The sequence below is a fragment of the Chroicocephalus ridibundus genome, chromosome 8 (assembly GCF_963924245.1).
Source record: "Chroicocephalus ridibundus chromosome 8, bChrRid1.1, whole genome shotgun sequence".
NCBI lineage: Eukaryota > Metazoa > Chordata > Aves > Charadriiformes > Laridae > Chroicocephalus > Chroicocephalus ridibundus.
In genome coordinates, this window is record NC_086291.1 from 16,193,367 (window position 1) to 16,220,737 (window position 27,371).

At 37.2% G+C, this 27,371-nt stretch overlaps 1 protein-coding gene across 9 annotated transcripts in view; it reads right to left on the reverse strand.

Moving 5' to 3' along the window:
* Positions 1-27,371, reverse strand: part of TTLL7 (tubulin tyrosine ligase like 7) — a 74,470-nt gene that overhangs the window by 22,771 nt on the left and 24,328 nt on the right. For all 9 annotated transcript variants that reach the window (XR_010072212.1, XM_063343592.1, XM_063343590.1 and 6 more), the window contains 9 exons: positions 24,311-24,469; positions 22,706-22,922; positions 19,999-20,163; positions 19,019-19,177; positions 7,993-8,087; positions 7,202-7,349; positions 7,047-7,120; positions 3,970-4,105; positions 3,080-3,166 (listed from right to left, as the gene is read on the reverse strand). Coding sequence is in view for 8 of the 9 variants with exons in the window: in XM_063343592.1 (XP_063199662.1) it covers positions 3,080-3,166; positions 3,970-4,105; positions 7,047-7,120; positions 7,202-7,349; positions 7,993-8,087; positions 19,019-19,177; positions 19,999-20,163; positions 22,706-22,922; positions 24,311-24,469 (1,240 nt within the window). In the remaining variant the exon portion in view is untranslated. The remainder of the gene's footprint in view (positions 1-3,079; positions 3,167-3,969; positions 4,106-7,046; positions 7,121-7,201; positions 7,350-7,992; positions 8,088-19,018; positions 19,178-19,998; positions 20,164-22,705; positions 22,923-24,310; positions 24,470-27,371) is intronic.

The window sequence follows — 27,371 nt, forward strand, 5'->3', positions numbered from 1 at the left end:
GGACAAATTTAGGTGCCTCAGCACGTATTGCATTCTCAAAAATAGCTGTCCTAATCATGAAATGTTGTGTATCATGGAGATCTATTGATCAGACATTCCTGATGAGTTATACAAGGGATAATAAACATTTTCAATCAAAATTCACAGGGGCTTTAAGGTCGACCTCATTCCCACTTATGATATGCATGTTCCTCCCACGTTCTACACTAAACAATAAGAACATCGTGACCAAGACTTTACATCAATTAACAAAGAAGAATAAAAAGAAAGATCAAAGATATTACAAAAGGCAATAATGACAAATAATCGCCTTCATTTTCCCCTTATGCTAACCTGATTTTTCTTTGATTAAACTAATCTGATTTTATATCAGAAGGATAAAAATAAAAGTAATTGCTCATTTCCTCTAAAATATGTTATTTTATTTCCTTAGTTCTTTTTTCTGCACAAACAGGTGCAATGTAATAAAAAAAGAGTAAACCTTACAATGAGTAAGGATAATGTGCCCTCTAGAGGCTACAAATAAACCACACATTTCCAAAATGTATTTCTCAGTCTAAGTAGAATTCAGTAATATTTTAATTGCAAGCAAAACTGCCTTCATTCTGGGAAATTCTTGACTTTTTTTCTACTCTGAGCTCCTAATCACGTTTGAATAAAAAAGAGAAACTGAAATTCCTGGCAAATATGGAATACTTGGTACTTGCAAAGTTTATTTACACACACGCTCCTCTGCCCCTCAGATACATATATATATGTGTAATGTGTATATGTATACACGTTTCTATGTGTGGAGGAGGATGAGGAGGAAAACTTTCCTCTCTCCTAACTATTCCAGCTGTTCTGTATGGAGTTTTCCAAGTCCTGACTGTTCCTTTTTCCAAGGAAGAGAGCACGCCCAAGGCAGAGCACCTGACTTCCTAACAGCAGCTTTTGTCAGCAGGCCAGACACCGAATTTTAAGGGAGGACAGGACTTTATGACCTTCTGAAAGAACACTCATGTTGAGTAACTGTTCCTTCAGGTTCGTTTTGTCTATCAGATCTTGTATGTGTTCCTTTTTTGATACGCTAATGGATCTTTATTTGTGGGATTTTATGATTACAAGAAGACGAGTTTTACAGCTGGATTATTCTCTTACCTGATAGACTGGCAGGCAATAATAAGTTTTGCTGCCTACCTCACTCGCCAGATTTCAATACAGATATATATTTAGATACTACATATCTCATAGCCGACCCTTTACAAAGAGGTGGCCAATCAAATGTGTATTATTAGCCATATGCACCTTACCCCTTACAGGAAAGAGGTGATGCTCTTTCGGTACAAGATACAAGGCCATCCACAATGGGCATCTGTATTTCAAAGGGAGTGCATAGGGTATTACGCAACCAGGGAAGTCTCCAGTCACACGGCTTCACTGTAGGCATGGTTTAAATGATTGAGAAGTGTATCAGGACCCTAAAAAAGATGCAGGAGTAGAGATCCTGTACAGCATGAAGTGTGCACACTGCAAGGAAAAGAAACAATCTCCTTGGATAAGCTAGTTTCATTGCCTTCCCTTTTGATTTCATCAGTTTTATGGGGAAAAAAAAAAAAAAAAGATGAGAATTTTGGTCATATGCCATTTTTTCTTTATTCTGTAAGTGCAAACAATATTATATTGGTAGAGCAGCTTGTAAGCTATGGAACCATATGCCTGCCATGCCATATAGTCTCACTCAAAAACTGATCAAACTTCATCTTAAAACTAACTAAAAGAGAGGTTTCTTAATTTGGGCTCAGTACCCTATTAAATGTTTATGCCCTCCAGCCTGGGAATGGCTTTTGTGCAGCGAGTGTAGAGATAGTATAGATCAAGGCTGTGTGCATACAGTCAACAGACAGACGCTCTCTGAGGGCTGCTGGGAAGAGACAGGCTTCTGGAAAAAGGAAAAATGTGACTGAGATGCTGAACTCTAATTTAGTGACCCTATGTTAAAGAACTCAAAACAAAACCTTGAGGAAAAGAATCCCTGAAGAATGTGAGTTGACTGTGTTGCCAGGGTGGACTGTTTTTTTTTTTTCTCTCTTCTTTAAATGAATCCATGACTGTTAAAGCACTAGCTCACAAAAATGCCGTATCTGTAATGAGGTTCCTGCAAATCTGTCTTAATACCAGATTGGATACACAGATCCTCTTTCCAGTATGCATGCCTGTAATAAGATGTAGCTCTCTGGATTCTTGCACATACATAAAGTACCCCTGCAAGCTCAGGAAAATTGTCAGCATTCATTTTGTACAGAAATTCCCAGATTTGTACACCATGTCATCGGAAACACAAAACGCTGTAAAAAAATTTACATGCATCTATAAACAAATCTGTCAGAGCTCAGGAACACAAATGCCGGCTCCTCTAAGCAGACTTGACCTAAAATGTTTGCAGGATATAAGAAACATACCTATTTTAGCCAAGCCCAAACTATTTATCTTTACTGAAATTATCTTTACAGAAATATGCAGTGTATTTAAGGCAAAGACTCACATGAACTATGCACACAACCAGAAAGCATTAAGCTAAAAATAATAAACATTCACTTTAAAAGCAGATTTTGGATATGAAACAGGCTCCAAGATATACTGTACAACCCTTTTAGCAAGCAAGCAAGCTACAGATACATCATAATAATAATTAATCCTTTGAGTTTCCATAGTGCCTTTTATCCTATGATCTCAAAACTCATTGCTGGCACTAATCGATTAAAGATTAAAGCGTTCTTTTGAGATAGGCTATGGATATAAAAATCATTTCACACACTGAAATCAAGCACTCTCTTGTGCAACAGTTGTTGCCATGCATGACAATTCCCCAAAATAGCTTAGAGAGGAAAAGAAGGATCTCATATCCAGTTAAAATTTTAATGGGATTTAGTTGGACAAAAACTAGTTATGCTTCTCTTCATACTTCAAAAAAAAAGGCTAATGTCAGTCTGAGGAAGAAAACTTCCACCAGGATCAGCTAACTAAATTCCCTACTTAAAATTCTCAGACCACCTCTCTACGAAGTGAAATAAAAAACTGGTATCTAAAAGTCAAATACCTTAGGTCCTCGCTGCCTGGTGCATTTTCCCATTAGTTTTTCGTCATCTATTTCACACTGCTCCAGAAGATCCAAAATGTCCTCCTCCTAGAAATGGGAATTTCACTAAAATTAATTCAAAGCAGGACATATCCTATCCTTCCAAAATTCAAGCACCAAGTGGTAGGAATTTGAAATTACTTTGATTACTAATTCCTGACATAACACTAGGAATCCCTCCACAGGAGGATATAAGAGTATTTCTTCTAATGCATGCACCTCTGCTTGCAATCAACATGAATTTGAAAGTTAAAAATCAAGTCTTAACATTTATTAAAGATAAAAGTCTGAAGAAAGGGTTTACTCCTGTAAAACTGCTGGATGATGTCAACTACACAGATGGGAAATTATTTATCAGATTTCAAATTAAATCACGTTAGTTCATTATTTTAAATATAGCCATTTTCCTACTCCAACTACATAAGTAGGCAATCAGGCAGAGTTTTTGGATGCCTTAAACTAGTGGAGCTGGTTTTATGATATCTCTCGTTCCAGTCCATACAAGTGGATGAATAGGCTGGGGACGTTACTGGAGGAAGAAGGAGGCAATTACCAGCTCAAAAGCAGTTTCTGCCAACCTCTGGTTTGGCCAGGGGTAAGGCTGAGGATCAGGGAAATGGTAAAGTAGCTTAAAGCCATCTAGCCTGTCTCCACCCTGGGTCCACTGCAGTTCATCCAGATTCAAGGATCTGGCCCACAAGCTGCACAAAGAATAATAATAATGAAATGATGGAAACATTATCAAATGCTATTTATTAGCCATCACATATGATTATTGTGAAGCTAATCCACAAGGTCATGAATTCCAAAATAAATAACTCGTGAAGCCAATACTTCTTGTGCTTCAGTACCTTCATTCTTTTTAAAGGGTTATTCATTTCCCGCTGAAGTGAAGCTGCTCTCCCAGCAAGAAACGTCTGAAAAGCAGTGGCTAATAAACTCTCATACTTTTCAAGTAATGTCTTATCATCAGGAGGGTAAATTCGCCTAAAATAGGGGGAAAAAAAATGAGTTTAAGATAGAAGCTGAGCTACTTACACACTAGGAACAAAAGTAATGCGGCTACTTCACAGTCTCTTCTATAATGCATCTCATCTATAATAATTATATAATATCATATCATAAAATATATACTCTGAACATTGCTCTCTAAATCTAATTTTAACTCAGTGAACACACTGATATTTAAACCAGCGATTAGCTAGTCAGGTCACTCCAGAGATATACCAAAACTCAGTTTTGCAGTACTCTGAAACTTCAGTGGGTGTGAATGATACACACAGGTGTGAATGATTCATGAAATATTACAAAATATTGCATGTAAAATTCAGAGCCACAAAATAATTTGTATTATCAATGAAAGGACATAAAACGGTGAAAACCTGAACAATTGCTTTGAGTTAATGGGCATGATGTAAATTAAAGATTGAATAAGGACCGCACATGAATGCTAAATCCTCCAAAATAATGAACAGGAAGAAATAGGTACTCTAAGAAAAAAAAATTTCTGGTACACAGATGTAAAGGGTGACTCTGATTTTCCATTAGACCAGCTATGCCATTATTCTCTAAAACCGCAGGTAAGGAGATGATGACAATATGAGAAGCAGGACTTGGCGATTTATTCATGCTCATCAAGCAACAAGGGGCTTTGAAGAAAACCACTCCAATCCATTTGTCATGAAAGCCTGAAACACAGCCAGAAATTATGAAAGTGGAAGACTAATTTCTAATGTATTGCAAGGAATAATCCATAATTAAATTCTGCCCGCACTGTGCAAAGCATAGGTACCATTTGTATATTGACCGGCATTATGTGACTTTTATGGTTTTATGGATCTGTTGTGAACTTTTTTACAAGGTCCTTTCTCCTCCCTTTTCAGTCTTTTTCTCCTTGAAAAAGTTCATTTCATGATGATTTTGTTGCAATGAAAAAAGGACGGTTATGATTCCATTAGACTCAGGGCAGTTTTACAGAAAGTGAAGATGGTTCCAGTTTGCATAAAATACCTGTAGGAGCTCTAATCTAGTTGCAGTCAACACTTTTTAACGGTGTTGATATTTTTGCTGAAAAAGTGCCATAGAACAATACTTTAAAGAAAGGATATTCATTTTGATATATGTAGAAATACACTGCAGCTAAAAGCCATATATATCCTTTTCAGTTCCTCATGAATTCACAAATGTTTGAAAGTACGGTTCCTACGCTGACCACCCCAGGACTCCCACTAGAATCAGTGGGCTAGTTATGCTTGCAGACACTCGACTAAGCCAGCTGCTGAACTGATATCCATAGATTAAATCAAAGCCTGCTGAGGTTGATTGACGTTTCTCTGGATTTTTGTTCAGAAAGCAATATTAATCCATGCAGCAATACTAGCACCCAAAATTTCCATGATTCTATGGCAATGCCTGACAGAAGTTAGTCCTTCTCTGCAGAAGAACATCACAAGGAGAAAATACTGCATAATGCTCAGCTAAAATTTCTCTGCGTCTCTAGCCAAGATTCCTTTACTTCTCAGGCTCTGCTGATTCTTCAGCCTTTTTGCAAACACATGGTAATAAGAAAACACAAAGCTGTTCTGCCATTTCACACGTGCACATTCCTCATGAAATGACACTTCATTTTTTCCCTAAGGCAAAAAAAAAATATTTTTGCATTTTTATTGATTTACATTAACCAAAAAGCTAAATAAAGAGAACATTTGGCTCATTTTCAGCCAAGAACTGAATAAGCAACCTACAATGTGATCAGTTAAAAAGTTAGACTATAAAGTTATCAAAAAAGCAAAATGTATTAACGCATCATGATGTTTCTCTTTCTTATAGTCTGAGTAGCATGAAAATAACTGTTTCATTGTGGGGGGGTTTGTTAGGTACTAGCTGAGCTCCACATATGTCAAGAAAGGATGTGATTAAAACTGGGAATGTTACAAAGGAAGGCTTTTCGTAAGCAAAATGTTAACTCATCAAAAATGAAAATTTCAAAGAAACATCTATCTGTTTAAATGAGAAATTTACTGGGAATTATAGAACAACTGCTCAAAAAAAAAGCAGAGATCAAGAAGAGCAGTAAAGGCATTTTGACTAATTCAGACTAAAAGATGTGAACTCGGACCTCCCACATCCTTGATGAATGTTATAAAGAGTGGGCAAATACTCCCATCATCTCTTCTAGACATACTCCACTCCCTTTTGCCAAACATTCATAGGCCTTGCTTTCACTTCTCATTAAACAAATATAAAGAAATAATAGTAATAATAAAAACATCGTAAAACAAAATTATTGTTTTCTGGCCAATACCTATTATAGCCAACAAGTTAAGTTAAAGCTTCCTTTTCAGTGTATTTTACCAAGCAATCTGAAGATACTTACATTTAAGCCTACTAAGATCCGAAATCAAAGTGCAGAAATATGAATATAGTATTTCAAATGCCATTCTATCAAAAATGATGGAAGCACCAATAATGTTTCTGAACTTTTGGCAAGCCTCATAGATAATATTCAGATTTGATTTTTTATAGGGGAATACTCAGATTTGATTTTTTTATAGGGGTATACTCACACCCATATATTGTATACCCTAGAGATAAGAATCATCGTACGTGATTATAGAACAGGCCCATAATGACAGTCATGGTTCTTGGTACACTGAATGTGAACAATCATGTCTTTCAGGCAAATGTCTTGTACAAACACTAGGAGTAACTGATGTGATATAAATTCCTAAGTGCACGCACACATTCGAAATGAGAAAAAAGAACTTATCTAAAAAAAAAAAATTTACTACCTGGTGTACATATATATCTTCTCCATAAATGCCTCCATATTTCTGGCAGAACATGATCATCTACCACAAATACTTGTTTCCATTATTCCTAAAAAATGCATGGAATACTTCCTACAAATACAGTCAAAAATAGTTACCTGTAGTTCCCCATGTGTTTATTTTCATGCTCCTCTTTGGAAATCTGTTTACGTACTTGTGCAAGTCTTTCCTTCTACAAATCAAGAAAACAAGACAATTAAAACAAAGAGAGCATAAGCCATGGGCAAGAAACAGCACATTTTTTCCTTCCTACCAGTTCTTCTTTTCTCCTTTCCAGTGTGTGGCGCTGCTTCTCCCACTCTGAGGAACCTGGCAACAGTTTTTTCATTGAACCTTGACCATAGAGTCTTTTTTGAGCCTCAGCCTTCTGTTGAGCTAGATTTCTCCTTTTATCACTTGTCCTGAAACACAGATGATATTAAGATATGTCAATCCAATGCAGCTGACAGTATATCATCTGTATTTTCCCATCAGTCATGTGCAGTTTATGATATAAAATTAGAATTGACTCATTCATTATGAATTTTTTTAAATATTAACTTTTATGGCTACAATATTTTCATGCTTTAAGGTGTACTGTAATGACTTTGTACTATAATTTAATGTACAAACATGGTTGTATCTATTTTCCTGAAGTGTAGATTTTTTCCAACCTATCCCAACTACAAAGTTTTCCTGTAGAGGAATATGGCTTTTGACTATATATGGAACTATCACCAAAGCAAATTTCCTGTACGGCCACATGCCCATGACTGCACTTACATCCCCACTTTGAGACCTGTTTGAAAAATCATTAAAAAAAAAAAAAATGTACAAAAATTACTATTACCACTCATTTTTTGCAAGCACATGAACAAGAAGAAACATTAAATTTGGGTTAATTTCAGTAGCAAAACTGACAGCAAGGGAAACATTTACATTCTGAAAATATGAAGATGGAAAAAAAGTCTTCATTTTCTCCTAGTCTGGTTGAAATAAAAAAAAAATAAATAATAAAAAAATAAAGCAACAGAAAGAGAGGCAGACTGAAGAGGACAAGTTTACCGTATGTTGAGAAGCTTTAATGCATTTAGCAGAACGCCTTTTTTTACATCATAGTCTATTTTTTGATCAGTTCCAAAGCTTGGGGCACGATTAATCTGAAAAAACAAGATACAGCAGACTCAGGAATGTTCAGCTTCACTGAGAATCTATATTCAGTAGTAGCTGAATATAGTAGTAACTATATAGTATATATAGTAGTAACTATATTCAGTATTCAGGAGAAGGCTACTTGGACTCAGTAATAGCCTTTGGAGAAACCATTCTTTCAAGCGTAGCAGAGAATAAGAGAACACATGTTGAGAAGCTCATTTCTGTTCATATTTTTAAAAAAATAGAGCATTGAATATCACAGATACTGGGAGCCAGATGTACCTCTCAACCACCAAGTCATCCAGACACTTGCAATGAACACCGTTCAAGTACTGGCACTGTGAATCCAGTCTAATCTATCCCTGGGTGCTGCAACCAGAAAATTTGCCGTGCAAAGTGCTGTTAAACCCATTATAACAGACTATGTGCCATGCTACGGTAGTCCATCACAGGCAGAGTTAAACTCTTTTCTAGTTCCCAGTCTGAAAGCAACTTTGAATAACTTCAAACTTCTTTAAAAAGTAACAACTATATAAGGACAGAAAGAGGCTCTAATTCAAGGTCTTCTCATGTATATTTAAATAACTATTCAGCTACACTTTACAGCAACACCTAGAGATCTAAGTTATTAAATCAGTACATAGTGTGAGAACAAAAAATAATTAACAGTCTCGGTAACAAAAAGCTTATAGCTAAGTACAAGATAAAAGATTAACATTGTCACCATAAATACAGAGGGACAAGGGAAATGCAACTGGGAATCACTGAGACTAAACCACACACTTTATAGCCAGGAGTCTCAACCAACCACCACCAAGCTTTAGAGCCCCTGCAGAAGAACTTCAGCTTTTGGAAAGCTTTGAGGAGGGATCACGAAGTAGCCGCATCAACACTTCTAGGAACACCTTCCAGGCTGGTACAAAAATTTAGACATGAGTAACGGGTTCTAATGAGAGGCAGGAATCCTCTCGATTGATAGTGAACGAGCAGTGCTGGTCACAGAAGGGACAGATACTAAAGAGCTTCAGAAGGCAAAACTAATACCTTGTGCCCCGTGCAAATAAGATGTGGGATAGTCGGTATGTCCAAAGCAGAGGGCAAGAGCGGTTCATTAAAATTGTGTTTTAACACTTTAGATACATTAGAGCATCTTAGAACCTCTACAGTAATGGGACAGAACTATTCTGGCTGATGAGCCACCGCCTGTCCTGTTGCGGAGTCCCAGCTGCCCCACCACTTATACTTATTGCAGAAGGGTACCTTTTGGCTTTGAGAATCAGCTTCTTTGCTGGCTTTGCACACAGGCTAGCAAAGTGGGCAATGAGATCTGATGTTGAAAGAAAAATAACAGAAAACCAGCAGAAATAGCGAAAACATGTATACATATTCTTTTTTGGAAGACTTTCCTCCAAATATTTAATTGGTCAACCCCCTTAGACTGACCTGTCCATCTCCTCTCACATCACAAAGACTAAATTTTTTTTTCCTGTACTGTGATAGCAAAAACATTTATTAACTTTTTCTTTTTAAAAATGTGAATGTTCCACTTGCAGCTAAGCAAACATGTAAACATCCAGAGAAACAAACACAAGGATTACAACCCAGTTCTCCAAAGTTCCATTAAAGAATACTGGCAGTTGACAAGACCACAGACACATTGCATCTCATTTTCAACATGAAGTTTAAACAAAACACGTCAACAAGAGCTGCATTGATTAAATTCAGCTGATAACTGAAATAAGTTTGGAAATACTCTGATTTTGAGATATCACACTGTCTGATCCAGAAAGGACCTATGTATGTTTAAAAACATATGTATGAAGATCCAATATGCAACACTATGCTTCAGTCCAGCGAATACCTCAATACACGAAAGGCTCGCTGGACTGAAAATAGAGACATAAAATCAAGCCCCACCCCCTTATTCTGGAGAAATGTTAGGTATTGAACAAAATTATACTCTGTACCGTGGTATTGCTTTTTTTTACTCCATATCAACATGTAGAAACTACCGATATTCTACTTTGAAATAATGGTTTTGCATGCATTAAAAACAGGTGAACAGACAGAAAGATATTTATTAGAACTTCCAACAAATTAATTTCTAATTTTTTTATGTATAACAAATCCTTAAATCTAGTGAGACTGCAGCTAGATATGACAACTTATTTGGAACATGTAAAATGCTATGCTGGTCCAATAGTGAATTCCTAGGGATGCACTGACACACACACAGAGCACTGAAGCATCCAACTTGAGAGCATACAGAAGTGCACACTGTTGTATTTATATTTAGTTTAGGTACTTGCTAGATTTACAACAATTTGAAGTACAATATTGGGCATAAATTCTGCATTAATAAAAATTTTATAAATATGCGTTACTTATATGAGCACCAGTGAGAATTAACACTATGAAAAGTGTAAAATAATTTAAATAACAGTTTCTCTCCTACAGAGTGAATTTTGCCAAAAATCTACCTCTGGCACTTCTGAACAAACAAAACCATATTGACTGTGTTAATTAAGCAGAAAATTAAAGTGAGGTTAGGAAAGATGTAACAAGGCATTTGAAATGCTATTATGAAGCAAAATGCTATTACGAGACATTACGCAATCACTCCACATGAAGGTTTCTGTCACTTTAATGCAGTCATTTAAAAGCTACGGCACTCATAGTGAAAACTGGAGCACTGCCGTATCGCCTACATCCTCGATTTTTTTGGCATACCATTCATGACTAATGTTTGAGATCTGAATCCTACTGTGGCCTCAGTCCTGGGTAATATCCTCATCCAGCATTGCTACCAAAACTTCATAACCTGAACCCACTGCTTAAGTCTCTGGTGTGCAAAACCACCCATACTCTTGAGGTAAATCTGCAAGAAATCACAATTAAGTCACAAAACAAAGGGTTGAATCCACAAATAACGTTTTTAGAACATAAAAGCCCTCTTCGATGCCAGAAAAAAACCCCATGCAGCAGACAACCTAACCTCCAGAGCATACAGATAATATACTCCCTGCAAAGAGCACAGCTGACTAAACTGGCTAGCACAACGTTTCACAGCCTCACCACACAATACCTTTTCAAGGCTCCACTCAGTTGTGCTCAGAGGTAACTAACACATTTTTCCTTCGCAGCATCTTCATATTATAGACTACCTGGGACTTCACTCAAAGGAATAAAATAACTACATGCTTGATCTATCTGAATGCCTTCTATGACCAGCACTACTCTTACAACTAGCAGTTAACTGGTTGAATCTAGTCATCACAGATTTCATAACACTAATTCTGGAGTTATGGCACTGTCGTGCATTAGGTTTCTTGGGATAAACTATCTTCAAAACTTCAAATTTTCTAATCTGTTGTATACAACAATGCACAGAAAAGAAATACTGCTAATAAACAAATACAAGTATTCCTCTATATAGACTCCTGGACATAGTGTTTCTCACATCTCTTATTTTTACAATATCACAGTTTTATCTCCCAAGTTATCTGCTTTACTGGCAATGATACTTTAGCTTCTTTACTTTCTGACTTCTCAATGGCTATAGAACTGAATTGTCCACATAAGCTTTTAATTCCTCCAACTGAAATCTTCAACTTCGGTTTCATAATGAAAATTTCACTGAATATAGCACATACAATTAAACAAACTGCTTGTAAGCACAGCAGTTGTGTAGCTCCATGTATTTCATAATTACACACTGGTCAGTAGAGACCTCATATCTGTAATGCTTAAATTAAGAAACCTATGTTGAAGTACCTCCTGTGAAGGCTCCCATCCACAGTTACATTTGCAAACGATTCTGATTTTACAAAAACTAAACTCCGTAAATACGTAAGATAGATGATACGCTATTTTCTTCTTCACCAAGACATGGGATAAATTTCAGCCTGGCATTTCACCTCTTTACCAAAACAGTCAAAGAACATATTCTCACCTCCCACTGCTGCAGCCTATTAGTATGGAGTAGGAAAAGAAATTTTCTACTCTCTGTCACACATACCTGTTGAAAAGGCCGTTCAAATATAAAGAGAGATTATATGAATGACTTTATAAACCTAAAATCAATTGAATAACATATTACATCCTTTCAATAACAGGGATTTAATCTCTGTTCAATCTGTAGGACAGCATTAATGTTTTGGAAAGGATCTCATTCTTTATTAAAGTGATTGAGATTGCTAACAATAGAATTCAAAAAGTCAAAGAAATTTATAAGCCATAAAAATCCTATTATACAGATTGCTGTTAGTGGCTATCATTGAGCAGATCTTTGATTAGAGACAATCATGAAGTTCATTCTAATCACTCATTTCTAGACTTCACAAACTGTGAGAGCGCTCACCGCCTTTTTCTTAGCTTAAGCAGAAGGCTCTTTTTCCATGGCAGTTCAAACAAATACGAATCCAAGCTGCCGTACTCTGCCTACCTCACTGTCTTGCCACTCGGGTTCACAGAGAGCGCGGAAGCTAATCCCAATGATCCACACAAAGATTAACCTCACCAAAAATTATTTCTCATTGGTCCTTGATCATCTCAGGAAGGAATCCTACAAGCACCAGTGCCATCACAGGGAAAGGAGCATGCCTTTAACAAAGGCCAGGAGGAGGGAAGAGATCTCACAGCCGGTACATTCGTCAGTTTAAGCACCACAGAACCGCCTCATACAGGTGCAGTTTCACATTTAACCTAGTCCAGTGTGACTGCAGGCTGCCAGAAAGGACTGCTGCTGCCCCTCTCTTAGTCCTGCCTTCACATCACTTCCCTCTTCTCCACACCAGACCAAGCGTTGGGAAGTCCCTGCGTGAGGAAGTTTTACAGGTAAAATTAGTGTAAAATTACAGTTTGCTTCAAATGGTAAATGAGACATTAATCCAAAAAGAAACATCTCACCCAATAGACATGATCACTGGATAGAGGCAAGTTGCTAGACCAGCTCTTTGGGCAACTGTCCACAGTAATACCATATTATACGTTAAACCGAACTGCAGCATTTTTCACTCTTTATTCACTGGAAAAGTGGTAAGAGTAGGAATTACTACAAATATTGAGTAGGAATTACTACAAATATTGAGCCAGTTAAAGCCATATCTGCTTAGTGGGTTCACTGCTACTGTTTGAGAGCAAAGAAAACCCATGTACAAGTGTCAGATAGAAGAAAAAGCCAGCAGACAGCAGGAGAAAGAGCCCTAAAAATGGTTCTCCAACGTAACAGAGGGAGAGACTGCCTGAGCACAAAAATAACTGAAAGGAAGTCTTCTTTGTTCTACGTAAATAAAATTAAAAAGAAGGAAAGAACTGAACCAAAGAGCTAGATGAACAGTCTCATCTGTTGCTCTTCCTAATGGTAGCTGGCAAGGTTCTAAATATTGCTAAATGCTTGGGTCAAGGGAGAAGTGAGCTTTTGCAGCTTTTCTTTTACACATATGTATATATACACTCGTCACATAATTGAAATGCTGACCTTGCCGAGGACCATGGGAGGGCAGCATTAATGGCGCTCTGTGCTCACCTCACTGATCATTAACGCCTGTGCACCACTCCTTTGTTAACACTGCCTCACTGACTGATATAAAAGTGCTTTGTCAAACACGTACAGTTTTTACTAAAGAATATGAGTAAAGGAGGTGCTCTCTGTTGCAAACCTACAAAGAAAGTGTTCCTTTTCAAACATACAATAAGCGGCAATAGAGGTTTTAAGAAAAGTGTTAGTTACATCAATGAATATTTGAAAAATCCAACGCTTTAATAGAGATATATTTTCAGCTTTCATTATGTTTTTACAGACTCTTGGAAGCAGAAGAATGGGAATTTCCCATGCTTAAAGTTTATATTTACAAAGCTCAGAATTCCTTTGTTAAAGTTATTAACTACTCATTTCTGGACATAATGTTAACAATTCTACTTTATACAATAATGTAACTATTGTACTATTACTTTTCATACTATTCTTATTTGGACTTCATACAACTTAAGTGAGACACTGAAGTGAGCTCTTCTCAACAGAGTAACAGTGGAGGCTGCTCACCCTGACATCAGAGGTTGCTGGACTGTGCTTCAGTAAGAAACAACATGAACTCTCAGGTTCTCTATGTGTTTTAAATAAGCTGAAATTTGATTTACAATGTCGTTATGTATTTTGAAACGTACCAGTTCAGAGAAAATAAAACATCATGGTCTCCCCAGTAGATATTTGTATAATACACATACTCTCAAAATGGCAGCCCAAGAGCTGTGCCTGATCATGTAAGGTGGTGAACACTTCCTTCAAACAGAATGCTTTTAAATCCTCTTAATTTTTGTGACTGTTAAGAGCAATCTGAATATCACAGAGGACTGTCTGTACCTGACAAATTACTCAAAATGTTCTCCATCCACCGGTTTGAATATAATTCATGTGCTTTGTGGAAAGCTGACACAATACGCAGCTGGCAGAATTCTTTTATTCTTTTTTTTTTTTTTTTTTTAACAGGTCTAAATTATAAAGTAATAATGGCCAGCCTCACAGTAAAACCCAAAGGGGTTAAATCTGTGTGGAAACCATAGGGGCATAACAAATTTGCGTGCCCAAAATGCCAGTTCAGTTGCTTTTCTGATGAGAATCTCACCTTAAATTTTCTGTATGAAGTTTAAGCTTTTGCCCCCTGAGAAATAATTTACAGCACATTTGCTTTGCATAGTTATCTATGTGCATTTATCAGAGCATCACCAAGGGATGTATTTCCCTATTTCAAAACAATAAAAGAAATCCAAAAGATCACAGAGAAAGCTTTTTTTCATACTTGTTTCTCTTATTCTCTTTCTCTTCATTCAAGCAACCTTTCCACATCATGCTGTTATGCACGATTCCGGAATTCTTCCAGCCATTTCACTGTGCATCTCTGAGGAGAGCCTGACTCCGATGTCTCTCAAAGCCCACTTCAGGTCTGCAGTTAGATCCCACAAAACCCTCCCTTTCCAGGCAAAGCAAACCCAGTTCAGCCAGGTCTTCCTCATACAACATACGCTCCAGCACTCTAAGCACCTTAGCACCTTTCTGATGAATTCACTATGGTTCATCAATGTCTCTCCCTTACTCTAAGGGATAAAAATGGACAGAATATTCCAGATGTGGCCTCACAGGTGCCAAACAGATCATTGCCATCAACCTGCAGGTCCAGTTAGCCAACGTCACTGTAAGTACACGTTGTTGACTCATGCTCGACACTTTGAGAGAGATGAGATGTGACTGAATCTGTTTTGTTTTGCTGAAGGTCAGTCATTTTCCACAAGCCGTGTTGCTGATTGAGATGCAGAACTTGATCTCAAACAAAAAGATTACATTTATGCAGCAGCTTTATGAAAAATGGTATCACAGGAAAAATTCAAATGCCAATGAAATGCAATGAGATACACAGGAAATGTCTGTCATCTAAGTAGTACACAAAATGCAGATACCATTACCCTATATATTCAGCTGTTTGATATCTGCATATAATTTTACTCTCGGGGCTAAATACTTGCTATATGGAACAAAGTGTCTTGCATTGTCAAATGTGATCATGGGTGAGAAATCTTGAGAAGTCTTGGGCAAAAGCACTACCTTAAGAAAACTGCTTTTCCCTTAAAATATCCCTTAAAAGAAAGTACTGTCCCTTATTTTTCATGTGGCTATCCCTTGTTTCCAGACAAGAAATATTGTTGCTGACTAATCGGTAAGACAGCAGCGTTGTACAGTAATCTTGATAACGCACCAGTGATACTGTCACAATAGGTATTCATAACTGGTTACCAGAGCATTGTCTATGTATCTGCCTCCTGAGAGACGATTATTTAGAGTTCAATGACCCGAGAACAGGACACATACATTACTAGGTTGTGTTAATATAACATCAGTAATTTTATCAGAAAGGCACATCTTGAAGATTGTTGGCAAAACCAGGATTGTATGAAGGCCCGGAAAGCTACAAGCAATGATAGCGAAGGCCTTGAAAATCCAGAGACTCTGAGATATACACTGATCACAGTGGCCAAGTAGTGTTCACTACAGGAATGCAATAAAGACAACCCTAAGTGAAGCTAAGAGCAATGAAGAAGAAACCTTCACCATCAACAGTGTGTTTTTCCTGCTGAAGAACACAAGACACTGAAAACTTGCTATAACCACCTACCCACCTTTTTTTTGGAGAAGCAGTCCTCTCCTGCCCCTTGTCGGCCTTTGGATCTCCAGGGGCATAGGCAGGGTAACAAGAGAAAGGAGTAGATACCAGAAAGCTTATATATGTGAGCTTTAACTACTTTATTAATAGAAATTTGCAATAATTGGATACTTTGGCCTAAGATGCCCAAAGTCCTTTTAACTGGATGGATAGCAAAGTTTGGAACAGATTTGCTAGTTCACTTACACTAAATAATAAATCTGTGGACCTGTATATAAGGTGAGTTTCTCTCAGCCACATAAATCACAAGGGAAGTGGTAGACCCTGCACTTTAGGCAGTTATTAAAATGGGATCTCCAAGGATCACAACTTTGTGATCCCAACTGGATATAACAAGGTTGAACAATGCTGGAGTCCATCCAAGAACTTCAAGTGTACGATTTTCCTATGTACATAAATTAATTTAGCTTGGAAGTTTTAGACAAAAAGAGTAAAACTGAATTTCCTGGGAGCAGAAGGGAGATCTAAGTAGTTGTTGCTACTCAGAAAGGATGGAGGCTGCTGGGGCTGCACAGATGCTTGCCGGAGACATTTGGTGCCACAAGATGGCAATCACGCATTTCCCACAGCCCTCACTTCGGTAGAAGGTTCCGGAAGTTCAGTAGCATCAAGGAGCAGGAAAGCTACATCGCATCAGGGCAATATAAACAAAAGTCATCTCAGGAAAGCAGGGTCATTATAATGTTGCACAATTTATTTCTTATAATAGCTTATTAAGCTATCTTTATAACAGAAAAACTACATGAGCTATGGAAACATGAAACTAGATTTACCATCTTAATCCTATTTTGGCATTTTTCCCATAACATTGGGAACATTTGGAGCCTTGTGATTAGTACTTGTTACCACTGTTAGAAAGAATGATTCACTCCCCTAAGGGGGGTTTGGCAAGAGGGAAATAGTGGAAACAGAGTGGTAAGCTAGGGAAGAAGCCTGAACTAGTTTAAGAAAACAAAATTATAGATAGATATACATATATACACTCGCTGTATATATATATATAATTATGTATAGTGCATATTTTATCTTTACTACACTACATACAGTATACATACAGTGTGCACACATATACACACTGTGTGTTTGTTTTGAGATCACTGCAAAAAACATGAACAAGCACAGTAAAAATGAGTACAGAAACTAAATTACTGTTTCGAAGTTTGACATTTCTGTTAGTTTAGTTCAATATCTGGCAAAATAAGTTGAAGGATACCTGTATCACCAAAAGCAGAAGAGGAAATAATTAGACTTCTGTATTTAAAGAAATCATAACGAGGCATACAACTCAAGTATTCTCCAGCAACACAAAATACCAGAGCGGCATTTACTACTTTATGAGATCCCTCCTTCACAAACAAGGAGTCTGGGATAGTATGATTCTCTTCTCTGAGACCCGTTATCATAAATGATGAATCGAACCCCCTAAAATCTCCATACTGCGTGTAAACATCCACAGAGACAGAGGGGTGTCCTTCAGCGGATTCACTACCCAGGCTGATTCACCATCTCTCACAGCAGAGGTCTGTCGCCATTTGCTTCACGGCTGGATGAAATGCATACACAGACCAACTTCAGTCTGTACTTAAACAACTCCATACACTTATGTGCAAGCTACTGGCAACCTATAGAAGATAATCTGGAAGCGTAGAGCTAAATCAAAGGGATGGTAGGCTTTGATCGATAAAGAGAAGATGTCAATGCAGTCCAGACTAAGTTCATGTCATGTGCTGCTTTTGGCTAGCACATCAAAGCCAGCAAATATGCCTATGTCTGGCATGGCAACAGTGACGGAATTTGTGCTTTTGTAATTAAAATTATACCGAACCCCTGAGAGAAATAAGCGCAACAAAGCAACCGTTGACAGTATTAATGGTCTGAGAACAAGGTTATAATTTAGTAAATTAATTGTGTACATTTTGCTCATCAGTAGCCAAACAGACAGATTTTTGAATACATTTTGCTTTTTAACTCCAGCTGTACAGCCTCCCAACCAGTTAGCATAATGATATAAGACAATCTGAAAAAAGACGAGTGAAGCCCATGCATATATTAGTAATAGTGTAATTAAAGGAACACAATAGACAAACCTCAAACATTCCTGTCTGAAAATGTGTTCAAGCACCACTTAAGCTTAACTGTAACCAGTAACCACTTAAGCTTAACTGTAACCAGTAACCAGTCAGAGGAAAAACATTTCTTCCAGTCCATTCAGGCCAATTGTTTGACAGCATTTCATGTATTCTGAATTAGTTTCCTCTCTTTGTGTGGGTGCTTTCAAAACCCACAGGAGAGGAAAAGAACACATATCCCCCAAAAAAAGAAAATTAAGACCATACAATCACAAAAGTTGCCAGAACCATGTAACAGAGCCATACTCATGAAGGAAAACTACGTAGCATCCAATTGCTATAAACAAGGTCCTTCAGCTACAATAATGACTGGATTAACATCACAACATCACATTTTTCATTAAAACTTTCGAAAACATATGAAATGCTGCACTCCTCCAGGAAGACAATTACCTTTACCAGAGTCTCCAAACATCACTGCAAGTCAGTGTTTCCATATGGACGCTGCAGAAAAAGCACCATCTATGTACTCAACAACAGTACTTCCTGCAATGCACCGATTTTCATTGTAAGCTTTCTTACATAGATACGTTTTCACCAGGGGGCTTAGTTAACTTTACTCTTAAAAATTTACGTTTGTTTAAAGAGGTTTACCTCTAGGAGCCATGGTTTTAGTTTTCTGTCCAGCAGAATATCAAATCCCAGGACTTCAAAGCAGACACTGTCACTTCCAGGTGCTTGCCCTGGCCTGCACATGCGATAAGCATGAAGAACATGTGGCTCTGCAACTATGAGAGTCTTCACTACTAACTCCTGTAGGGATTTTTTTCAGAAAAATTCATCAGGAGAGAAGATACCAGTATACATTGAACTAGTGTGTTTCATACTTTAATCTTTTACATGTCATTAAAGTATCTACTAAAAAGATTTAAAATACCAAATAAATGGTCTATAATAAATAAACTATTCCTATGGAGTAACATATATGGTTTCTTATATAGCTCTGGAGAATACTGTTCTACTTTCGATAGTACATACATACCTTTAGATATGTAATAACTAAAATGCTAAATGTATATTGGGAACAAAGTACAGTATAGCAAATCTTCACCCATATCATTTTGCAATATAATTTTCATAAACATTCTCAGAATCATATGTACAGATGAGGCCTAAGCTCTAACAATCTTAGGCCTATTCCTCACCTAAAGATACCTGTAACATTATCACTGGACTTCAACGGCACAGGTTCCAGTCCACCGATACACGCAACGCTGACTACAATTTTGTAAATATTCACACATAAAATTCACTTTATATTCTAGAAAAGTCTCCAAGAATTTAAATGGCATGGTTCCTTTGTATCACGTTAATTACATGAATTGCAGTTTGAAAGGGCTTTTGTCCCTCAGAAAAATTTTAACATTAAATTTATAATCAAACTCTGAATTTAGCCTTTTAAAAACCATAATCATCATTTATAGTATGTCCTTTGTAGCATGCATCACTGAGAATTTGGATAAATAAAGTTTCAAAAATCACTCTGGATTCCAGTAAAGTGGATGGCAGAAGCAATTGATTTTTTAAGAATATACATACATAAAACAAGGAAAAGTGTATTAGTTTTATCTTACTGAAATATCACTCCAGAATTTGGAGACATCAAGATTATTTGTTTCTAGAAACTCAGTAAACCATTTTATGGAGCGTTTGCTTCCTTTGTCTTCCGTTTCATCCCGTTCAAAGTGTTCATTATGTTTATTGACAGAGTAGTTAGTCAGATGCATATACAACTGACTCTAAAAAAAGGGAGAAAAGACATTAAAAAGACCTTAAATACAACTCTAGAATGGTCAATTCAAAATAACTGCAAGAAAAAAAATACGTTAAATCAATAATGACAGTTCACAAACAGTTCACATTAGCAAATAACACTATGTGCAGATTTAGCATTTCTGAATCTTGGAGATTTCATCTACTAAATGTTTTAGCCTTCTTATAACAAAACCTGTGCTCGTATTTAAGCCAGCTGCAGTCAACCGACTAACCACTCAACATCTGCTTAGGCAATATAGCTGCCATTTTTACAGGTCTGCATGTAAACAACTATCTGAAAAAGTGAAGCGCAATTATCATAACTTACAGAATGATTACATTCCACAAGAAGCAAACAATAAAGATGGTATCTGAAGTGCTACTTTAAAAGTGCTAAAAAACATTCTGGCATCTGCTTCATAGACAATCCCACATTTCAGTTTTCACTGTAGTTTATTTATGAGAAATGTTCTCATGATGGTGATACTTTAAAATATCTTTTACATATAAACTCATCTGCCATGTTGATATCTGCCAAAATTGCTCATTTTCAACTGGCTGGTAGCCATACCTCAGAGGGAGGTAAATTTCAAGATATACATTGCATAGATGAGCGAGTGCTCTAGTTCCTTTATGGAGCAATATGTCACCAGCAGCAGATTCATGTTATCAGTTGCATTTAAAAAAAAAAAAAATTACCTTTCCAAGGCTAATTTATAAATTATATGTTTACATTATCTCCCAGTACAGATATTAACTCAGCTTTCCACCTACACTACCATAATGACTGTCCTCATCACAGCAAGTTCTCTGTCATGTTTGATTGTTCGCTTGAGTATAGCTGATGTTCTAGCTGACCACAAGCCTTCTGTTCCAATTCCTTTTTGATAAGATAGCCAATAGATAACACAAGCCTTCTGCTGCCATTTATCACACTGCACTTACATTTAAAAAAACCCACTTAACGAAATTAACAAAAACAAGCAACTTAATTGCAGACTAGTTAGCAATATATTGTATTAGCACTACAAGTAATTAATTTCTTCCATAGCTTCCAATTACTGCTTTGAGAATCATTCTGAAACATATTGTTGTTGAGTCATTATAAATGTCATCTTTCCATGAAATTCAAATTATTTCAGACAAAAGCAATTATTTTTCAGCCTACAAAAAATAGAAGTGTTTTTAGAACATTTGTTAAACATCTTAACTAATCTTCAGTCTGAAGTTATCTGGAACAATGTCACTGTGAACAATGTCATCCAAAGAAGTCATCAGTGATAAGCCAGGTTATTTCATACAATAGACAAACTGCAACATGAACAGTTGTGAGAACACAGAAACAACTGCCTGTTCTGTTTATCCACTCAGAGCATATTTCAGTGCTGCTAATGCTGAGATTAGTAAGAATAGAAAAATATTAAAAGCAAACTATTCCAAATATAATATTGGAACTCTTCCAGTTATACCATTTGTACTGGGCTCCAAATTATACCTGCATTCTTCAAAGGAGCACTAAGAGACAGTCACGATTTTAAGTGACAAGTAGGGAAAAAAGCTCTCCATGCGTTGTCTATTGCATAATTACACTGAAGCAGCTCTAAAAGTATGTGGTACGGAAAAGGAAAGACATGGTAGTAATGGAGTACAGTTAGGTGTGAGAAACTCAAATCTACTGATGCCTTTCAATGCTTCAAACCTAGTTCTTTCTTAACAGACATCTGCATTTTGGTCTGTGCCAGAAGAGAGGGGTTATACCTCTCGAGAGGGGAAGATGCTATACAGTGAACAGGAGGATTTAAAGAGTCCAAAAGCGTTACCACGTCCCTTACCATTTCTTGTTTCTCTGCAAGTTTCTAGGCAGCCCTGCTGCATCATCCTAAAGTTGTAAAGTACATACTCCTTTCCCTGCTGAAGCAGTCACTGACAAACAGCACCACCAGCAGATTCCCTCGCGTTCAGGGATTGCAGTGACCACTCTCACGCGCTGGTCTTTGTATTGCTGCTTCTCTGTTTTCTGCCTAGGTTCCCAACACAATGGCTGAAACATTGCAGGATCCTCAGCAGAAGCTCTAAATTTCAGGGACGTTAAACAAGGATCTAGCAGGAGAGAAACCTTACCTCTTCCACCTAACCAAAACTTAGTCTCAGATAAATCTAAAAGCAATGTAACTGGTTTTGATGTGATTTGCTTTACTTCATTTTTTCTGAGTTGAACGTCAGTAATTGACATCTATTGCTTTCTTTTAGGAAATATTTAAACTATTTAGCATGCATACATGCAAAGTTATGTAAAATTTTTATAGATAAGCAATAACGTGGCTATACTTGTGATTTTGATAGAAAAGCATGAGTTAAATATCTTTCATTTTAATTTTTTTCTCTTCAATGACAATGCAGAAGTTCAGCCAGATGAATACCAAATTAAATCTCATGTCACAACTTACTTTATTTTACCTCCTCCAAACACAACACGGGTAAAAGTCTACATGCATAAGCAATAAATTGGAATAAACTCCAACTTACCAAATTTGAGTCACTGGGGGGATGGTACTTTTCTGTGCCCATTCTCACCAGTCCATCATGATATAAAAATACTTTTAATGGATCACAGGAGGTTACAAGAATATACACACGTAAATCAAACTTGTAGCCTTCCATAAGAAATGGCTTGTCAAGATATTCCTGAACAATCAAGTGATCCTGAGCTTGTAACTTTTCTCCATTTCTTATTAAAGAGATCCTGGTAAAAACAAAAGTTCTTTTAAAAACATGGAACTTTGACATTACTCTTCATAATAGATTTTCATGGTCACCCAGCCAGGTAGTCAGGCTAAAGTCTACCTGGAGAGAGAGACTTACATATCTGATTTGTATGGTAGAGAAAAAGTGCTGCATGGCTTTTGGTTTCCTGTTCTTTATGGTGCTTCACTGGATGAAATGAGCCATTTCAAAATAACTTTCTGCTTCCTTTGATTCAACGATTTGTAATAATGGGTTCCCTCTACACTTCGAAATTGCTTGGCAGAACGACCAGTTTCCAGCTTCTGTGATTATACCCCATGCAGCAGTAAAAATAGGCTTCCAGTCTTTGTCACAACTTCTGCCCGAGGTACACATTGTAAGGAACTTTCAGTGCTAACCTGACTCGGCGATGACGTTTGCAAAGCAGGACACTGATCGGGACGACTAAGGATGGCATAGATTAAGCTCAGTATTTCTGTATTCCAGTTTTGCCACATCCGAATGAAAAATGGTTTATACACAGACTATAAACTGGCAGTCCCTAACCACACAGGCTTTTAAATAACTGTAATAGCTAATTTTCAGCATATAATTATTAACTTCAAATTCCCATAGCTTTGTTGCCTTAATCTTACTCTATTATTTATGATACATTTCAGTGTTCTCGTGCTGAATACTTCGAACACAATGAAGTACTTTCCAGACATTTCTCTGAATTATGCTGCTACCTCTCCCTTCAGCTTATCCTTGGCCTTATCAAGATGAATGAAAATTAAGGAAATGGAGAAGTTTGGTGGCCTTACCTTTACAGTAATTCTGATATATTTTTAATAACTAAGAGCTTTACTATACTGTATAATCCAAATTGATATTAAAAGCAATAAAAGCTAAAATTGAAATATCTAAAAAACAAGAACAGAGTGAAGAATGAAATTGCAATATTTATCTCATTGTTTTTACTGTGCAGCCCTGTCACAGACAAAACTGTTTCAACTCAACTGCAGGTCACAGTCTCTTCAGGGCTGTCCCTTCTCCGGCATGGGTGTCACTTCCTTCCAAGAGTGCACCTCCAGCCACATCCCCAACAACATCGCCTCTGTTTCTCCTACACTTTGTGGCTGCCGCTTAAATATGTTTGTGCTTCTCTGACTGGCTGCAGTTTTGGCATGCAATAGGGTGGCCGGGCTGGTCTCAGAGCTCTGGAAGATCCTGACCTCCTCTACACATGACACCCCTGCAGCCCCCAGCCACCGAAACTCTGCCATTTATGCCCCGTACAACTTGAAATACAATCTTCTTACTAATACACAGCTTCTGTTAATGTTGTAAATAGCACTGAATTTCACCTTTAATGGGTAAGAAGACTGAACTTAACGCACAACTTACCCATGTCCCATTGCACCGTTAGCTGGTTTGACTATGAATGTTTTCTGTCTACGTTTCTTCTTCAGTTCTTTTACATAGTTCTGAAACTGTGTGTATTCTGCAGGGAAGATCCATGTTCGAGGAATAAAACTATACTCCTGAGGCTGACTCTTGATCATTCTGCAATAGAAGAGCAAAACCAAATATAAGGTTAAGACATCGTAGGGAACAATCTCCAAAACTGAATCTGGTTAAAGGATGCGGCAAGGTCTTGATCTCCCCGCTTTAATAGCTGTGGCAGCTGAGGTAGTGAACATATTTCATTTTATAGCTCTGTTGCCTGTGCAGAAAAGAGAAATAGAAGAAGAAAAATGGTAGAAAATTCAGTCAGTAGAAGTTTCCATCACCTAAAGCTGTGTATCTGGCAGACAAGAAGATTATACTCACACCAGACTGGCAGTATGCGCTAGATACACATGGGTTAGCTTTAAACAAAGTAGCTTTAATAGTGGTTAACAGCCAAGTTGTAGGAGCAATGTGGACTTGGTGGTACTATGCAGACTGGTATACCACAGTTCCCAGCAGACTAAATTTAGTCTTTGCTGAGTTAAATACTGGTGCAGCTAGCTTGTTTCAGGAATCAGAATACCTGAAACTTCATTCATAACCTCATATGAAATTAGTTCGGGTAACTCAAAACTACTCTGTAAATTAGGGTGGACACCTCTAAAATACAAATTACCCCAGACCAACAGAAGGTGACTGGCTGAAAGAATTAAGTGACATAGGAAGTTTCCCAACTTTGATTTTTTTAAAAATCACACTATGATGAATTCTAATACTTTTTAATTGATTACAGACTTAGGTATACTTCTCCTTTTGCAAAGAAAAGTAATAGCATGAGGATAACTTAAACGTAAAAGAGACTTACAGTATCATTTCAATTTTTCATTTCTACCATGAGCCTACATAATACTCCTGATGCAGCATAAGAGACTTTTTCTTTAAGTAGCTCAAATACTAATGGAAAAAACAGAGCTGCCACCCACATCTGTAAGGCTAGGACCGTAGCCAAGCCCTACTGGTATAATAGATACGCTGTCACCAAATTGTTTAGCCAACTACTCAACAAACACTCTGCAGAAACCACAATAGCTATAGTAGTCTTGAAGTACTGCATGAGGTTCAGTGCTTCCGCAGCTTCATTGCAGCTATTATTTTTACAAATCTGGTTTGATGAAAGCCACCAAATATTCATAATCAGTCTTAAAAAACATAAATAGATATTATAATTCGTAATTCATGCAAATTTTTAAACAGCATTCCATCCACTATATATTTACAAATGTTATTACCTCACTAACTGAATAGCATATCTAGGCAGAAATTATATCATTTTTAGGCAAAAAGCAATTTCTGTGTTATTTTCCATCCCTCTCCAAATGATTTACCATATGCATCCTGAAGTGCTACATGATAGAGACTTGCTATTTAACTTACTCACAGTTTCAATACACATACTCCCTACTCAATGAATGGTATTCTAGATATATAAATATTACTTTGTGATGCCAAGTACATCAGTTCTACATGCCTTTCTCTATCTTATGCATAACTGGGTAGACTACAAACACTTAATAATATGAAGCAGAATACTTAAGCAGTGTTTACAAGTTCTAGTGCTCACGAAAACTTTCAACAAAAGAATTCAGCTCTGTTCTTTCCCTGCTTGGCCCTATTCAGAAATAGCTTAGGATCACCATCAAGCAGCTTGCAGAATCAAGGCCTATTCCATTACAATAGCCCTGTTTTCCAGCACATCTGCTATCCACTACTGTGGGTAACCACTTTTTCACTGTGCTGTTCTATCCTTTAGCCTTTGCAGTCCTTACCAGGAGATCTGAGAATTAAACAGCAAATTATTGCTCTTCTGAGTGCTATTTTAGCTAAACAGATGTGGTCAGACTGTGCTCTTGTTTTTCAGAGTGCTTTCTGTGCCAAAGAATAAAAGGTGTTGAAGAAAACGTAGGTTACTAAAGACATGACTTCTCAGTCTAATAATGCAGGTTCCACTGCCTAGGTTTCAAGATCCTCTGACTTTTCAAGTATGAAAGGAGGTTACGGGGTACATATAGATAAGAACAATTCTTGGTCCATGATCAGTTCACAAACCTTTTAACATAAACAACAATGGTGCAGCAAGAAATACCATCTCACACATGGGTACGTTCCCCTTCCCATTCATTCCGTACACCTTCTCTCCCACTTATTGTATTCATTCTGTAACCACACTTACCCTTAACATGAGGAGGTCTCATCTAAGAGACCATTTACAGAAATTAAGATCTAGTTGGCCCTGCAATGGCACGTCTTTTTTTTTTTTTTTTTTGGTCTCTTTTTGTCTCTTTTCTGTGTTCTGATTATTCCCCTTGAAAATGATACTTGTGTCTCCTTTTGTTCTCCATTACATTCCTGCTTCTATCTCTTCGTTTACTCTGTGTCCCTAGACTTTCTGTGCTGGGTTGTCTTCTTTCATATCATATGACGCTCCATTCCACCTTCTGCATGTGAAAACCACATTGTCCTGTGATCCAGAGTGCCTGGATATTGCTGTAAGAGGAATTCCTGAAGTGCAATTCCTCCTGAAGAGCATTTGCCTCTCAGAGTCCAAAGATTTTTTTTTCGCTTCATTCCCAACAGCTTGCATAAAAAGGAAGGGCAAGATCAGCACAACAACAAAGGTGGAAGTAAAAGAAAAAGAAGAGTCTCTTCTCCACCATTTCTCAGCAGTTGTTTCATGAACTCTCAATGGTATAAAACCCACAGCTATTCTGTACGAGTCAGTACCACGAATAGAAAAGGCTGCATGCAGCAAAAAACCAAGAGAACAGAATTAGTGTTTCTGCACTATCTTGTTCAAGTAACTTTTAAGACGAAGAACAGCAGCTGTATGGAACAAAATCCTCCACTCTACAGACAAGAGCCTGCCCAACCATGTATCCCAAATGACTTGTGATTTCACATACATATGTCTATTTCACAAGCAGTCTCAACACATATAATTTTTATTTTTATAAATTAT